The 18626-nt window shown below is 38.8% G+C and overlaps 1 protein-coding gene across 8 annotated transcripts in view; it reads left to right on the top strand.

Moving 5' to 3' along the window:
• Window positions 1-2754: 2754 nt before the first annotated feature.
• adgrg6 (adhesion G protein-coupled receptor G6) overlaps window positions 2755-18626 on the top strand; it is a 99646-nt gene continuing 83774 nt past the window's right edge. For 4 of the 8 annotated variants that reach the window (XM_031902010.1, XM_031902014.1, XM_031902009.1 and 1 more), the window contains exons 1-2: window positions 2755-3640; window positions 14472-14572. In XM_031902010.1, the coding sequence (XP_031757870.1) occupies window positions 3639-3640; window positions 14472-14572 (103 nt within the window). In that variant the 5' untranslated portion in view covers window positions 2755-3638. The remainder of the gene's footprint in view (window positions 3641-14471; window positions 14573-18626) is intronic. The other 4 variants (XM_031902012.1, XM_031902011.1, XM_031902015.1 and 1 more) reach the window with 2 other exon arrangements.

The following is an 18626-nucleotide window of genomic DNA, read 5'->3' as shown; positions in this document are numbered from 1 at the left end:
TCAAATAATGGAAATATCCCTTACCTGGAAAACCCAGCATAGATTTTAGATAACAGATCATACACCTGTGCATGGTTTAAATGATACATTTAAATAGTGAAGATATGTCTCAGATCAACTTGTCTCTTTAAAGAATGACAAGACTTGAGCTTGGTAAGTGAGTTTTCAACAGAAAATGGGAATCATCCCATACATGGGCACTTGTCTCCTGTGTAGCCCAAAACATAGGTTAGTGTGCGGTGTCACAATCAGTTGTGATTACTGATGGTTAAAGCATGTTGCTTGTATGTTTTATCGGTGTAGTAGGATTTCTTTAAAAGCCAAACTGTTCTACAAAAAAACTTTCCTTTTAACGTGACAGGTTTCATAGCAGTAGCAGTCATAAATGGTCCCTTGCTCTGCCACTTTTTGCTTTTTCCAGTCTGCACATGCTGACTGAAAGCATTATTTGGATTCAGTTTATGTGATGTAGAGCCACATTGCATGACAAATGTTGTTACAGGATGCAAGGTCCAAAGAGATGTGTTTTAACTGCTAGGTGGTGTCCTATAGAACTGTCACTGTTATACAAGCACCCAACACAGAGTATGACAAAGAAAGTGTTGACTCTATTACTTTACCTATATTTGCCCTTTAAAATGAACTATTTATGTGGGACTAAAATAATAACAACAAAGTAAATAAGATTTGTGTGCACTACTAAATAAAGAACATGCATTAAAGTATAAAACATGCATTCTTTGGAAAAGGAAAAATGATGATGATCAGTTTTCATTGAAGAACAGCAGCAATAATATAAAAAGAAACACATATTTGTACATATATTTGTACATGTATTACCTGTATATATATTTACCTATATATATTTGTATGTTGCTCCACTGGGGTTTTCCTACAGATGGTGTCAGTGCCCTAGATTATTCTGAGTTCTGTTTGAAAAACACTGTAATGTTTCATATTTAAAACACAACTGAGAAGAGCCAAAGTAAAATTAGTATCTATTTTATTTACCTGTATTTGCTTATTATCTTGTGTTTTTTACATGTTGCTAAGCCTGTGACAGAGGACTATGCAGAGAGATCCAGGAATGGAATTCTTGAGGTAAGTAGTGGCAAGAAAGGGATGAATCAACTTTCCTTGCATCTCTCATCTCAACCACAGTGAGCCTGCTGCCCCTACCATCTTATGTCAACCACCGAGTGCCCTTCTGCTCCCTTTTCTAAGATTTATGCAACTAATAATACCCCAGTGCATCCATTTGCCCTTGTTCTCTCTTCATCATTCCAGAGATTGATTTTATATCCCTTTCTAAAATATAAACAGCCCAATATCAGTGAGCCCTCTTGTCCCCATTCTCTAATTCCCACCCTGGTCTACTCCAGACAGTAGCACAGTGGTTCTCAACCTTCCTAATGCCACAACCCTTTTAATACAGTTCCTCATGTTGTGGTGACCCCCGACCATAAAATTATTCCTAAAACGATCGGATATATGTGTTTTCCGATGGTCTTAGGCAACCCCTGTGAAAGGGTTGTTTGACCACAAAAGGGGTCCCGACCCCTTTGGTTGAGAACCGCTGCTCTAGCATATATCCACCAAGCAACCACTATAATCTTTCTTTTCACATTTTTCATAGACCAATGTGCCTCCCATTGCTGTTACAAGTTCCATCTTCTTTGCCCAGCCACAACTTCAGCGCATTTGGGCCCAATGCCACAGATTTTTTTTCTGCTTGCAATGCTTTCAGTAGTAGATAGCAGAGGTGGCTATATAGATGAGCTGATAAAAAACAAAATCAAGGCAAATGGCAGAGATGCCCATATAGATGAGGTGGCAGAAAACAAAATTAAAGCAAATGGAAGAGATGCCCATATAGATGAGCTGGCACAGAACAAAATTAAAGCAAATGGCAGAGTTGCCCATATAGATGAGGTGGCAGAAAACAGAATTAAAACAAATGGCAGAGATGCCCATATAGATAAGCTGGCAGAGAACAAAATTAAAGCAAATGACAGAGGTGCCCATATAAATGAGCTGGCAGAGAACAAGATGAAAGGAAATGACAGAGGTGCCCATATAGATGAGCTGGCAGAAAGCAAAATCAAACCAAATGGCAAAGATGCCCATATAGATGAGCTGGCTGAGAACAAAATCAAAAGAAATGACAGAGGTGCCCATATAGATGAGCTGGCTGAGAACAAAATCAAAAGAAATGACAGAGGTGCCCATATAGATGAGCTGGCTGAGAACAAAATCAAAAGAAATGACAGAGGTGCCCATATAGATGAGCTGGCAGAGAACAAAATCAAAGCAAATAACTGTTTTACTAAAAATTTAAAAACAATGAACATAAAAAGAGTTTTAAGCCTTGTTAGTAAAAAATTTCACTCTGGATTACAGCTCCTCTATTAATCATTGTAAATCCCAAATATATTTTATATCAAATAAATCAAATCCTTTAAAGGAACTGTAACTAAATTAATAAAAATGCCACACTTAAACATTTCCACAGGAAGTCTATAAATAAAGGATACCAAACAAATGTTAAATTGAGCAGCACATTATTATACACTTGGGTTACATAAAATGAGCTGTTTTTGGAGTAGATAGACTTGAGTATGAATAAATCCATATAAATAAGGAAAGTGTGCAGTAGCTGTTGCCTGACAGACGGGAGGCAATGATTTCAGCTTTTCCCTGTATGAGATGCAGGGGTTACAGGGCAGGGTGGGGCACGGTTGCAGCACTAGGGAAAGTTACAGCAGAGCTCCGGGAGGCACAGGGAGGCTCAGGGAGGAAGGCAGCGGTGTCAAACTGTGCAGCATTCACAGCTGTCAGCAAATAGGGAAAGGAACTCAGGGGTCACAACATATTGTGCTTTTTGGGGGGAAGTGGAACTGGTGGGAATGGAAAGGGCAGGTAAATAAACTTGAGGACACTGAGGTTAAATGGCAGAAAGTTCATTCAAAGCACATCTGAAAGGTAACGATTCAGGGGCGAGGGAAAGCTCCCACTGACAATCGCAGGCTGCTCCCTGCTGTACTGGAAGGAACCTGACTCAAAATTTCTATAAGGATCACAGAAGGGTCTGATTGGCTCAGGGCAACACCATTGCCGGGACTCAGAGATACAGTCTGTACAGGAATCAGACGTGTATGGCCTCACAGAGCAGATAAGGGAGAGGATTGTGTCTCACAGCAGTGCCCCGAAGCTCTGCCCATGCCCAGAGCAGGTTACTAGCTGTCGCAATATGAGTCACATGTGAAAACTGAAGTGCAACTTGTAAAAAGGAGTGACTGCTGCTTCCTGAGGCGCAACACTTGCCTGTGACACTTCGCTAACATTTCCCGGGCAGTGAGGCCATTACCTGGCGGAGAGGGGACGCCTACCTGCTGCCGCTGCTGCTAATCAGGGATACACCATTACTGGATCTATTGCTCCCTCTGGGAGACACGTGTGCGGCTGGATACACTGTATACCAACTTACTGAGTCGGCTTGGAGTGCAACCTGTGGGGCTTCCATAACAGCAGGGCAAGCTGTGGGGCTTCCATAACAGCAGGGCAAGCTGTGGGGCTTCTATAACAGCAGGATGTTCCCGATGTTGCGGAGTGGATGAGACGCACACAGGGATGACAACATGTAAGTAGAACGAATGAGGGAGAGAAGGGGGTCTGGGGCAGTTTGGGGGCTCAGTGGCACAAATCGCTTTGTGCGAATCGCGCTGGTTTGGAGATAGTTTCGCCGCCGGGGAAGATAGAATTTAGCAATGTGGTAAAACGCCTCAGGAAAACCCTTTGGAATCAGACAGGGAAAGGGGACACTTGGCGCAGTGAAGCTTTGGGTACAGCAGGGATGAACCGCGGAGAGGCTTGTGCTCTCTCTGAAACAGTTGTGACAATAATAGTGACTTTTCTACTAATAGCGTCTCTTTTTACTTGAGAATTGCGCTATATGTACTGTCCTGTACTCTGGACACTTGCTCAGTGTGTATGTGGTACAGCCGGGAATTTATATACTTGCATATGGCAACAAGGACACCTCACAACTGTTTCAAATCAGCTCCCAATGCACCACACCGAATCAGCTCCCAATGCAGCACACCGAATCAGCTCCCAATGCAGCACACCGAATCAGCTCCCAATGCAGCACACCGAATCAGCTCCCAATGCACCACACCGAATCAGCTCCCAATGCACCACACCAGTATTGATTTGTACCTGTACATATAGTCAGTATCACCGGCCAGTGCATCCACAAGCAGCTGGCAGGCTTCCATGTGTAGTAACACACATATTGTAGAAGTGCACTGTAAGGTTCACTGACAATAAAACATAAAGTATGGTTCATTTGTATTCATACAGTACTTTAACCTGCAGAAGAAATATTTGTGAAACAGTCATATTTAAAATGATATTTTTAGTTATCTGCTACTCAGAGAGCATCAGGGCTAATCCAAATCTGAAACAAGTGAGCATATTATATAAATTATTTTATTTTTTCTGTGAGACCTTATTCGCTGGCACTTCATTTTACCATCATTTTACAGTCATGGGATTTTACTTTTCATTTTCTCTATATTTAAGTCACTAGGATTGGTGGCACTGGGCCACAGAAATACCCTGCTGCGTTTTTCCCTTACTCTTCATTAACCATGGGGGTTCTGGGTATTTCACCAAGTTTTTTCCATAAATATTCCTGAGGCAGGAGCAAGAAAAGGGAGGATGATTTGCCAAAGTGCATAAAGGGCACATGTCCTATGAAACCAAGGCAAAACCCAGTAATGCAGTGGCTTAGTACCCATATTTATCTGAGGAGGGAGGTCTTTTGGTACCTTTGCTTCACTAGCCCAGTGGTAAGTGGAAATAACAGTAAGGGGGTAATATAAAACAGCATTTGAGACTTACTTCTTCCACTCAGCAAATGTGGTTCTGGGTGCGCAAGCTAAGGGAATCTGTAAAACCAAGTCTCACTGTCCATGGGGCAGAGCAAGTGAGGGATCCTGCTGAAACATCAGGGTTTAGTGGTGGTGGTGGTGGGGAGAAGCCATGATTTATGATTTTTGGTTAATTTGTTAACAGCCATGGGCAGGTGCTTATTGCAATTTCTGTGTCACTCTCCTGTAACAAAATAGAACAACAAAATACAAACTCAGCTTGAAGATGGAGAATCCAAGCTTGGTAGTCTTTTGCTGTTGTTAAAAACACCAATAACTAAGGTGCTGTTCTCCTTTTAATAAAGTAGAGAAATATGACTTGTTTAGGTTTATCTTCTGGTGAAAATAAAGAGCAGCAATGTGCTTTAGTTTACCACAAAATAGTTTGTTAAAAAGTGTACTCAGAATGGTGACAGTGGCATAGAACAGTCCAACTCCTTTTCCCTCTACCCATCCTTATGTAAGCCCACTACTTGTCAATTCAATTATTCTGTGAGCTCACTTGCCCTTCTTCTTTATACATCTGTGATCTATAATTAGTGATATGGTACTGTGATTAGGCAGTAGTGATGGCAAGATCACCACTGAACATTCTAGTAACAATCACAGTGCAGCGAATGAGCACTATTATGTAATAAAAAGCACTAAGTTTGCCCAGGGGCAGTAACCCATAGCAATTTCCTAGTCACCTGTTTAAAAGCAAACATCCTATTGGTTGCTATGAGTTACTGCTCCTGGGAAAACTTAGTGGAGTGATGTATTCATCACTTTTCCACGTTTTGTTTTAACCAGGCATTAAAATGAATTGGCATAACTTTTGATGTACACAGCATACTCAAGTGTTTTGTGTGACAGCAAGCAAATTTATGGTTGCATAGGTATTCAGGTAGGTATATACCAACCCTGTATAGGCAGGCACTCAATGAGCAGTCCATTACAGGTACAAAAGTAAAATCAATGTAGACTTATTGGTACCAACAGCAGAGGCAGCATTGCATGTTTTGTGTTGTCTTAACACCTAACAGTTATAGGCTAAATGTGAACTTACATTACATGGTATTTAAAGGGGTGTCCTCCAATCACATCATACATAGGTACAATAAAACACAAGTACAATATTGTCACCAACCAAGAAACAAGATACAAAAGACTACAACTCCCCTAAGGGCACACCCACTGTTCTCCAGCACTGTTTGTGCTTCCAGCAAAGTCAATTTAAAACATAGATAAAAACAATTGATTGTTTACCATGATTTCTTCCAAGGTCAACATTAGAAAAATCATAGGGAAAAGAAAATTTAAAAAAAGTAGAAAATGACCAAGATATTTAGAAGTGACACAAGACATTGTATTCACTGTTCATACCTAGGGGAAGTCTAGTAGCTAGTACAAAAATCTATTTAGTCTCATGTTTATTAGTCAGATCTCCCCCGTTTCTCCCTAGAAAAACCTTGTATTGAAAAAAGATACATTGTCATTGCCACATTCAGAGAAATATTTAGCTACATTTGTATCTGATTTCTACTTAATATTATTAACATGCTCTCTGCCCATGTCTTTTTTTACCACATCCCTTTACAAGAGATGAGTTAGCAAACATTCTATGTAAACCTCCCAGAAAAAAATTTAATCAGTGAAAAGCCTCTTTGAAATATTTAACTCTGAGTATAAAAGGTTAATAGTAAGTCTGTAGCACCCCCTTAATCACTTGGGATTCCTTCCTTCTAAATTACTTGTACCCCTCCCTCAGGAATTTACTTTGACTGTTGGCTACTGAGCATACTCACTTATTCTTAATTCAGGTTTCTAAACACTCTCTCCAATCCAGCAGCCAATAAAGATATGACATTGCTGGTTTCTATGCGCTCTGCTGGAGAAACATATTTATGGGAGAAGTAAAATGGCTGCAAGGTAAAAGCAGTTGCTTTAGAAAAGTGTGATGGTGCTGGTGAACAATGGGGATATATGCATTACAAATGATGCAGTTTGGGTGGTGGATATGTGCCCAACCTTTATACATTGTAGGAAAATGCAGGGTTTACTTGTCCTTTAAAGGTCTTCTTAGTAGAATGAGATGAAAAAGTGTCACCTTCAACAATGAATTGGCATGTAATGCACCTATTACTTCACATTTAAATGTACCTTTAAAATTCAACCACATATTTTCTTTGGGGAACAAAATATTGATCATTTTAGATGAAAGGCTATTCCATAGTGAATGTAATTTCCTGGATACAAATCAACAACCTTTTTTCAGTATATCATCCAAAATAAGATATTGAAAATAGTTAGAAGTTACAATTTTAATTAAAGTTAAAAATTTAACAATATCATTATATTGCTGTGGGCTGTATGTTAAAACATGTCTCTGCATTAGTATCAGAACGTAGCATGGATAGTTAAGAGAGTGTAAAAGAAGACTTATAATTATTGAAGCGAGAATCTCTTGAAGTACGACTTACCCTAATAAAGGCATTGAGTAGCCACGTTCTAGGAGTCTGTCCCTAATATGAATTTTTTAACAAAGTTGTCCTACCTAGAGCATAAATGTCTGAGTCTCAAAACTGACCCGTTAGGATGTTATAGATTAAATGCCGCAGATGGGATGAAGAAAGCATTGAGAATTGTATTAGTAGTGCAATCTTTTCTATATGAAGAAGTGACTGCTTTCTCATTCAAGATAGATATGGAAAGATTTAAAATGAAAGATTTGTGGAATGTTTTCATGAATGAATTTCTGATCTTGATTGTTATTCAGAATAAAAGTTTTTTTCTACGCTTTCTTCAAAACCACGCTACATTCTGACAGGCATGGAGAACATTCTGTAACTTGACTGGGGCAATTAGAATTGCACATGTGTTTAATTGTACCTATGTATGATATGACTGGTGGACACCCCTTTAAATACCATGTACCTCTCCAGCTTTTACAAGTTTTTTCTGGCAAATTTTCATTGAATTTTTCTTTTATAAATACAGACTACTCATGGTTACTAAGAACATTCTCAAGTATATTCACATTCACTTTTTTGTTGGCGTTTTTTCTCGAAATGTGAAAAAACACTCAAATTTTGATATATGAGCCCCATAGTTTTAGGACATCACAGAATGCATAAGCCTACAGTACATTGATTTTGATGTTCTGCTCATTGAGTGACTGCCTATCTGTGCATAGTTAATTCTGCTCTCCTAGCTGAGGGCTCAGGACAGTATATCTGGGCCTCCTTGTGACCTTTGTTGAGTTGTAGACAAAATTCTTTTCATATTTTAAGTGTGTACTAGCCTCACACACTGATTGGCTCTAAGTTGTTGAGGCTGTTGGTTGTTGCTTGAGCCACTTTAGTGTTACTTTGACCTTGATTTTGGGATATTTATCCTGCTAAAAGGTTTTATTTTAATAAGATGCCCAGTTACTGCTGGTGAAAATGTGCACCAACATTATCATCACGCAAAATATTTGTTAAGATCTCAGTAAAAGTTAGGGCATGCGAATGTCTATGCTGATCTGAGCAGTTACATCCATTTCACACTGCAGTCTGTCTGACTGCAATAGTCTGTAAAGTAAACTAACCCCATAGATGTATGGCTGAGTGTTGAAATAACCAAGGTAATTATTGTGGATCCAGTAGTAACCTTAGTGTGTATGTAGCACATGGCTTCAATTACTGGCAGGAAACACAGATGGCACATTTGGAGACGATTATATCTCCCATGGCCATACCTTCTGATATCCTTGGCCTATAATGACAAGTGACTAGTGATGAAAAGTTACATTAAGTAATCACCACAGTGAACAACCAAAATGCTTTAAGGCTCATTTATGTCTGCAAGTGCAGTTGCTGTCCCTGCAATTTCCCAGGAGTCAATTCTGAGTAAAACCACTTTTTCTAAAGGTACTTGCATAAAAATGCGCTCCTGGAACTTTCCTCTAGTTGTGCTTTGCAGGACTTAGTCTTTCCTGCCTTGCCTTCCAAATCAAGCTGTGGTGGGCCTATTATTGATGCAAGGGAACCCTGGAGCTACTGCCAGATCCTAAACAGGATGTCGCTCCAGGGTTCCTTCAGGGCCTTGAGTGAATCACTGCAGTTCAGTTGCCCTGAAAGAATAGGGCACACACACACTGAACACTGGAAATGATGCCAGCAAACACTGGAAATTGCGCCAGGCAGAAAATATTTGCCGCAATTGTACCTGATTTGTGATAAAGCACATGCGCAGTTGCATTCATTCATTGCATTAAGGAACACCAGAATTTCATTAAGAGCATCGTCTTGTTGCAACCACAGTGGTTCTGAAATTCACTGCTTCATGGGAAAAAAATGGCGATTGCTCTCAAAATTGTTTGTGTACTGTACAGGTATGGGACCCATTATCCAGAATGTTTGGGACCTGGGGTTTTCTGGATAAGGGATCATTCCGTAATTTGGATCTCCATACCTTAAGTCTACTAAAAGATTACTTAAACGTTAAATAAACCAAATAGGATTGTTTTGCTTCCAATAAGGATTCATTTTATCTTAGCTGAAATTAAGGTATAGGACCCATTATCCAGAATGCTCGGGACCAAGGGCATTCCGGATAAGGGATCTTTCCGTAATTTGGATCTTCACACCTTAAGTCTACTAAAAAATCAATAAAACATTAATTAAACCCAATAGGAACCTTTTGCATCCAATAAGGATTAATTATATCTTAATTGGGATCAATTACAAGGTTCTGTTTTATTTCTACATAGAAAAAGGAAATCAGTTTTAAAATTCTGAATTATTTGATTAAAATGGAGTCTATGGGAGACGGGCATTCCGTAATTCGGAGCTTTCTGGATAACGGGTTTCCGGATAAGGGGTCCGATACCTGTACAAGTATTTTTTATTATAATAGAGAAAAAGGACATCAATTTTAAAAATGTATTTGTTTATAATATAGTCTATGGGAGATGGCCTTCCTGTAATGCGAAACTTTCTGGATAACGGGTTTCCGGATAACAGACCCCATACCTGTACTTGTGGACGTTCGTGTGCCCTCTTGTGTTCCAAATGCCTCACTGACTCAAATCTGTTATCAGTGATCAGATGGAAATTTTTCACCTTATACTTTTTCCAATGTGGATTTGTTGCACTTTCTCTTTATTTATACCTTGCTTGCCAGACTAAATGTTTTTCAGCCTTAATAGCATCTGGAAATCTCCCGCTGAATTCATGATACTTTAAAGGAGACATATCCTATAAAAATTAAGAATGTACCAGTGAATTATACGCCTCTAAATATAGAAGGATTGTGCTTAAAAAGTTGTGTTTCAGACTGTTTTATTGAGAAATTCCACAAAAACCCCACTAGTCCCGTCCATCTGTGCCACTTTCTGCTGGCTGAATTCTCTGGATGAGCTGGGGAGCCGGCGGCCCTCCGTACACTGCACTGTAGGATAGGAACCAATCAGCAGCTAGGCTGACCTGATAGGGAACTGAAGCCTGTTTGTGCTTGAGTGACTGCAGGGCTGTGATTGGCTCTCCCCCTCCTACTGTGCTTCTGGCAGGGACAGTTCGGACACGCCCACCCCTCATTTCACACTGGAGGGAGAAGTGATACGATCTATAGGGAGCTCCAATAAAGGGGCCGTTTTTACAGAGAGGATTAATTTTTAGCACAAAGTGAAACCAGCACTGTATATTATTCATAATTGGCTACAAAATTAGGGTTTTTCCCCATTTATCCAATATGTCTCCTTTAAGGACAGCACATGTACCCTAAGGGACCTTTAAGTAAAGGCAATCTACTTCATTGGTGCAGAAAGAGACCCGTTAGTAAAACAAAATAGTAAGTGAGGGGGTTTTAGTAAGGGGGTTGATTATGTTATGACTGCTCTATATGGGATACAATAAAGCAGCCCTGTGCCCTAAAACTAATGAAAACCTTTATTGGCAAGGGCTGTAGGTGTCTCTTATATACAGACTTAGCATTCATCAGTTACCACAAAATCCCATTCTTATTTACTGATTCATTAAACTTGGTTAATTATACGGCTTTATATTTTAGCTAGGAATTGAAATGATTAACAAACCAATGCTTTAGACAGGTGCTGAATAATGTTTCCCCACATACTTTCCCCCAATTACTAGTTCACTATGATGCCCCACTTAATTCCCAGATTCCTGTTCCCCTTGTACAAGTCTGGTTTGTATGAATATTTCCAAAATCTATCATCAGTGTATGTAATAATAATGTCTCTGTATTATAACATATTCTGTATCAGGCTGACTTGCCCCAGTCATGTATTGAAGCACAGAGAGACAACCTGCTGCTCACTCCCCAGTCCTGATGCGAGTTTGCCACCATGTGACTAAGAAGTTGGATGCTGCGGGTCTGTGTTCTCTCTCTAGGATTCTCCCTGGAATGTGTGCTGTAAGGGTTTGCCCCGGTGCTGTAATATATTTGGTTTTCAAGCAGGGTGGGCTTTACATTAATTCAAGTCATGTCAGGTGTTTCAAATTTGCCATCTGGAACTAATGTTTTTGTTATATTATTCATGTTGGCTAGATTTTGTGGCTTTTGTCATAAAATGATAAGTTCCTGCTGCGCATTTTGGGTTAATCAGGCAGGGAAGGTGAAGGGAGGAATCACAGTATTCATAGAAATCTTCTTTGTATCAGCCAACTAGAATTTTCTGGGAAGTCTGGGACATTTTTTTTTTACTAGAATCTGATATATGGGATGCAGCATCCTGTAATCACGCCTTCTAAATTCATGAAACATGCATATAACCTATAAGTAAATAAACATCACCCTATTTTACCAGCATTCCACAGTTTGGTGGTCTACTGTCACCCACAGCAACAATAGACATACTTTTTTTTTACAACTGGAGCTGCAGCACACAGATCAAAATTTGTAACTCCAGCAGACAGCAGTATCATGCCAGTCACTAGATTCAATACATTTGCTAAGGTATGGCGATGTGGCGCAATATCAAGGATCAAGTGTGTGGTATTTAGAAGTAAGCAACGAGTTTGGCTCTGCTATTGACTGCTACCTGTTGACTCTAAGGAAGATGCACAAAACCTGAAATACTGCTTTAAAATAACAACACAGTGTAAGTATGATTTGTGATGAGCATAACATACACAGCTGTGAGTCTAGTTGGCACCACAACTGGAGACCTTAGATGTATGACTCCTTTCATGAGCAACTTGCAATTTTGTCTTTGCCGCATAAGTGAATAGCAAGCACTGTTTGCTCTCACAGAATCTATTATCTCCTGCGTCACAAGAACCAGTGCCAGTCCAATGATAGAACTGTGCATTAGCTACTTGGCTACATCTTCTTTGGCACTTGGTAGAACTGCTTTCTAAAGAACGCAACTGAAGAAAGCAAATATTCAGCCTTTTAGAAAAATATTTATTAATGTTTAGTATAAAATGATGAGAATGATCCGATGAGTTTCAGTTAGAGATTGAGCTCCAGATACAGAATGCTGCTTCATACCTTTTTTGATCTGGGTTACTGGAACTACAGTTTTACACTTTACAATTCTAATCATTTTCTACAGTAGAGTGATGAACTATATATATACATTTAAATACATCTCTTGATTATAGAATAAAGTATATTTACAAGTATCTGCTCGTTTTCCCCCACTTAAATTGGAAAATGGAAAAGGAATACTACTTCTCAATTAAAGGGGTAGTTACCTTTAAATTATAGAATGTCCTAGTCTTAACAACTTATTACTTGGTTTTCATTTTTTATAGTTTTAGAATTATTTATTCTCTGTATCCTGCCCTTTTCCAGCTTATAATTGAATATGCCGCCTATGAGTTGGAGGCCACTGACCCCTGCAGCCAAAATCTATTGGTTTGGGAGGCTGCAATTTTTTGTGTTATAGTTATTTTCCTTATCTTTCAATTCTGTCCCTGTCCTATTCATCTGCCAGTCTCTCATTCAAACTGCTTCCTGGTTACTAGGGTAAGTTGGACCCTAGCAACCAAATAGCTGCTGAAATCGCAAACTGAAGAGCTGCTAAAAAAAAGCTAAATGCATCAAAAACTATAGTACTATAGAAAAAATTCTGCTCTGCTTTGTCTTAGAATCTGCAAATAGTTTAGTTCCGCGGACCATTCATATACCCCAAATAGCTGCTGATAAACACAGAAATGTGTTAACTGTCGGATACAAGTCAACAAGCAGTGAATGGTTCAGTGTGTGAATGTAAAGCATCGCCAGAGCGCCCACACTGGTGCATTCATTGGCCAAGAGAACAAGGTCATATGCGTCGTAGGCAGAGGAATGGCAGACTCCCCTAAGTTGCTAAAAAGCTGGACAGCGAGACAACATATTACTATGCTTAGCGTATGCATTCCACTGTAGACAAAGCCAAGCATAGAATATTTTGTGGAATAACCATGCCTTTAATGGAATGCACTGATAAATATGCTTTATGACCAGGTAGAAATTTGAATAAGTAGAAATTTATTTTGCTTTACCTGTCAGTAGTCTTTAACCATAACCATTTTATTGCAGCCTGGAGTCATTACAAAAAAATCACAAGATAATCCACATTACAGTACAAACACTATTGATTTCTAAAATATGGTACCAAGGAAGGAGGATCATTATAGATAAGGATGGCTTTAACAAGTGGGTTGATAAAAGACTGAAAATAATATAATAAATGAGAAAGTTCAGTGAATCAGTAGTAGATGGTCTGGGGATATGGCAGATAAGAAGCTCCCAGAATTTAACTGAGGGGGGGTTATGAGGTTCTAGACAGCATCATAGCATTTTTCTGGTTATCGTAAAAATTTCCATTATAGGTCCATATGTCTGCAAAAGCGTGAAATTGTTTTTAGGACGAATCAAAATACCTCTAATTAAAGGCTAAGACTCTACAACTTTCAATTTGAGTGCCATGGGGATGTTATAGTACTCTGGATTCATATTCCTGTATTTCTTCACTTGTCCTACACTGTCTTGACAAGGCCAATCTGTATTCTACCCCAGCAGAGCCCAAGTGCGCATGAACCAATCAGGACTCTCTTTTAATGTTCATCCTTTTAATGGAAAAAAATATGTTTTTTTTCTCAGTACGTTGTATAGGACAGTGTTCTAACATGTAATTTGTGTTGATTACATGGATAAATCAATTATTTTATTGTAGTTTGTAGAGTACCTTCTGCAGAAATGTTAATTATCCCTCCATAATAATACAGTGTTTTGAGTTTACACGGAACTGTGTTCTTCTTTGGTGTACACCATTTGTAGTTTTTAGCGGGGGGAGGGGTAAAACCTGACAAATGGTCTACAGTTAGGATTTTAGGGATTGGGTATGATTTTCAGGGCTTGTTTCTGGTGCTTATGGGACTTGGATTTTAATCATAGGATGAGATAAGAATGAGGTCATGTAGTTAGGCACAATACGGTTACAGTTTGGGGAAACTGCATGGAACATAAACACACTTTAGAATCAAAATTTCCATTAAGAAAAGCATATTAATGTATCTGATTTTCTTACATACATGTAAATGAAGTTTTCTTTCTTAACAGGATATTCCAGATAAGTGGATTGTGGTGCAGTCATTGGAAATGGAAAATGCAATACATTCTACTCTTCTTTGTGGTGTACGTTGCTTTTGTCCAGCATAGTGGTGAGTACTGAGATTTCTATGGTCAGATATGGGTATCTGTGGATTTTAAGAATACAGAATGATGCTCCATGGTAAATATGAAGAAGGTTGTTAGAGCTGAGTGGCAGAACAGACGCATCTTTGGTCCCTGTTTTCCTCTGTTTTTTTTTTTCTTAAATGCTTTCAGGGTGCTGGGATATACCTTTATGTTAAGTTTGTTTCTTATTCATCTGCCATTCTGTCATTTGCGCATATGTCTCATTAGGCCCTTAACTGGAGGACTACAGAATCAAGAAAATGTATACTTTATTTTATGCTCGGGAATTGGGTTTTTCATTTCTTCAAACAAAAAATAAAAAGCTTGCCACCTAAAACCTGCCGTGCTTTTTACTTTTTGGTCGGGGAAAAGACCAATTTTTTGCACGATTTGCACGAATCAGGCTATTTGGATGAAGAAACCATTTGAGGGTTTGGGAACTCTTGAGTGGTTTTGGGATACGAATGCTCGAGTCCGAAGGCTCGCGTTCATAAATGTGCCCCTTAAAGTAGGAAACACTTGATATTTAAAGTCATATTTTCACTCTCATTATGTGGAGACTTCTTCAAGATAGAGGACCCAGAGACAGGGCTGAAGCTGTTAGCAGCACCTTACTGTGAAAGAGATTTTTTTCTGAGATTAGACTAGAATTCTTGTAGTCAAGAAGGCGCAGGGTAATGAGAAGGCAATGGTTGGTACAGTAAACTATGCCCATTATTTTAATTAATCTTTTCTAGTGTTTCCTTATGAGGTGACACCTGCATGGGCCTTAATCATTCCATTATTAGCCACTTTTGGACAATACGCAGTATTCTTTTCTTGGAAAAATTTGCCAAGAGAAAACATGACCATGGCCATAAGGCATGTGGTTTATCTGGTGTTTTGCCTGCTGTTCTGAGATAACTTTGTCACTCAAAATTCCAGTTCTGCCATAACCCTGAGTCTTCCTGCTGTCCCCTACTTAAAGGAGAAAGAAAGGCAAAGTCACTTGGGGGTGCCAAAATGTTAGGCACCCCCAAGAGACTTTAATCGCCTATCTTTTACCCCGGGCTGGTCCCCCTGCTCAGAGAGAACAGCACCAGCCCGGGGTAGCAGCGATCGCTTCCTCATTTGGCAATTAGACCGGATGATCTCAACCACAGGAAATACTGAAACAGACCATGTTCTTTAGCAGTTGCTCAAGATGCTTTTTCACAAAGATGTTTATCACAGGGTTCTTATTTTGGCAACAATGGGTGTTAAGAACATTTCATAGAGTGAGTTTTGTGTGAATATTAGTTTTTTCATCTTTAAGGGTGAAAATATATGGAGCTACTTAGTAGCACCTACTTGTTACAGCTAAAAAATGCCAGAAAATACCCGGCCATAGACAATACTGAGAAATGCCTCTGCTAAAACACATAGAAACAATTATCAGTAAATTATCAGCCTTGTCTGTTTTTGTAGCTGTGACAAGTAGCTGCTACGAATAGCTTTGTGTGTCTTCACCCTAACAAAGCAAATGTTGACTCATTCACTTATCCACAAATACAGTTAGGAGCCATTTAAGCAACCAGTATGTTTTTTTTTGGAATATGGGGCATGCACAAAGATTGTATGTAATGTATGGATATGGGGAAAGAAAATTGTGTGCTCCACATTTGAATATACTGTAGCTTCCAACTTAGGCTGAGTCAACATGTTTTTCAGACCAAATGTTGGCATGATGCAGTGTCTGCATTAGAAAGCAAACATCTTATTATTTTATTGTGTGTGTTACCAAATAGTGATGAAGCCCAGACAGATAACAGTGTAATCATTTATTTTTTTCTGGGCAGGTTTAATTCTCAGTGCTTTTGTTTTTTTTTGTTTTTTAGGCTTGCATATATGATTTAAATGACATTATTATATTTTTAAGTACAACTTTTATGAACTGTCATTTGAAGTAATTTTTCTGCCCATATGGAGTGTATATAGCCTTAAAGGTGCAAATTATGCATTTCCTCAGCTTTGAATTTCAGTTCTGTTTGAAAAACTAAAACTCCTTTTTGCTGTTGTTTTAATATGGCGGTGCCTCTAAACTAATTATGTGGAAACAATAGTGGCAAGGAAAAACAAGGAGTTCTCATGAAAACACACAACCAAAGTATATATTTAAAAATGAGACTGTAGTGTGAGGAAATCCTGTCTAAGATAGCTTACATTGTAAAACAGAAGGGACACTGAGAGCTCCAGACTACTTTCACCTTTGATAAATATATGTTAACTCAGATCCATATCGTTTGTAAATAATGTGTGGGAAGGGATGTGATTGACAGAAATAACATTTTTGGCTTGACTTACAGATAGGAAACTACTTGCTGAGTTTGATTTCTTAGAATTAGAAGCAAAATAAAACTTGTGGCCAAGTCAGTAAAAAGAGACTTATAGAAGAAAAAAGGCCACAGCATAGGGTTTAGTAGCTAGGTAGTGAGCCTTTCCGTCATGTCATAAACATAAATATATGTTTAATGCTATTATTGTACTGTATATACCAAGACTACCAAGATACTGAGTAGGTTTGTAGATAAACATTTTTATCAATATTTGACTATCAATACTTGATATTTGAGTATCAATACTTGATTTACACAATAATCCTTAGGCAGTGGTTCTTAAAATGTCTCTTTTGGACTACTTAGCATACCATTACTAAGAGCAGGGGTACACTACTAATCTCCCCGCAATGCCATACCATTGGCTAGAATGTAAATCGCAGGTGGGATGGCATAGGCATCGCTGCAATGTCCCACAGTTGCACAAAGTTGCCTTAAGAGGAAACTTTGGGCGAATGCGGGACATCGCAGTCACGCATTGCGGGGAGATTACTCGCCCGCGACAACGAAGATTTGTCGCTGGGCTACTAATCTCCCCGTGTACCCCTGCCCTAAAGGGCAAATGTACCCAACCAAATAACTTAATGTACATTTTGTCTTCTTAGCACTTTTGCAAGTTACGTCATTTTTCCATTCAATTTTCATGATATTAGCTTTGGAACAGAAAAAGAACTGAGCATAATCGAAAACAGGCACAGGTCGAAACCAAAACAAATCGGAATCCAGGAGTGTGGTCTCAACCAGGCAAAAGTTTGGTTCAGGCAGTGAAACAGCAATGGTCAGAGGACAGGCAAGGGTCAGGAACACTAGAACAGACAAGAAGTACACCCAGGAACTATACAGGATAGACCTACCTTTGGTGATTAAAAAAAATGGGAGTAGGCACCTTTAAATATTAAAATTTTGCACCAAGTGCAATGACATCACATGCATGAGTTTGACCCTCGCATCAGAATCACGAGCTGGAGGAGGAAGAGGCTGCAGGCGTCCCCAGCCGCTTCACTGGACCATCACACAGAGTCACTTCAAAAGGGGAAAAAATTATTCCTTATTCCAGATTCCTCCAGTACAGGGAAGACTTTATTTGTAATTGCAACAATGATGGGATTTTTCACCCTCACAAAGATAAAAGAAAAACTATTTTCTCATTATAGTTTTAAACAAGCCTCCAGTTGAAAAGAATAGTTCTTACCGGATCCTTCTTAATGAATAATATTCATAATGCTCTTTTATGAAAAAGCTGACAAAATGTTCTACAAAAGTTCCTAAATATGGAGAAGAGTAGGAAATTGCACTCTTGACTGAAATTGGTGAGAAAAAAACTTTGGTGAATTCTAAACTTTTAATTACACATTTTTACATAACATTTACTTTTTAAACTTATTAGCAGTTTTTGTGGGAACCTGGAAATTAGACTAGAAATATGTTTGTCAATACGCATAATAACTGAAACATTATTCTTAATATTTTATTCATAAATTACAAATGTAGGATTATAGGAATAAATCCTACAGCCACTGAATGTGCTGTTGACATTCAACTAGTGTTTCCACTGATTATCTTTAGCATTAAGTTTGCAACCCAAGATTTAGTTGAGAATGAATTGCATGGCCATTAAATTACAATTGAAATTTTACTGCAGCAAATTAAATCGTGGAAGCTGACCCCAAAGAGCCTGGGACTC

This window comes from Xenopus tropicalis, chromosome 5, assembly GCF_000004195.4.
Source record: "Xenopus tropicalis strain Nigerian chromosome 5, UCB_Xtro_10.0, whole genome shotgun sequence".
Classification (NCBI taxonomy): domain Eukaryota; kingdom Metazoa; phylum Chordata; class Amphibia; order Anura; family Pipidae; genus Xenopus; species Xenopus tropicalis.
The sequence above is the reverse complement of the archived record's forward strand: the minus strand, read 5'-3'. Positions and strand labels throughout refer to the sequence as shown.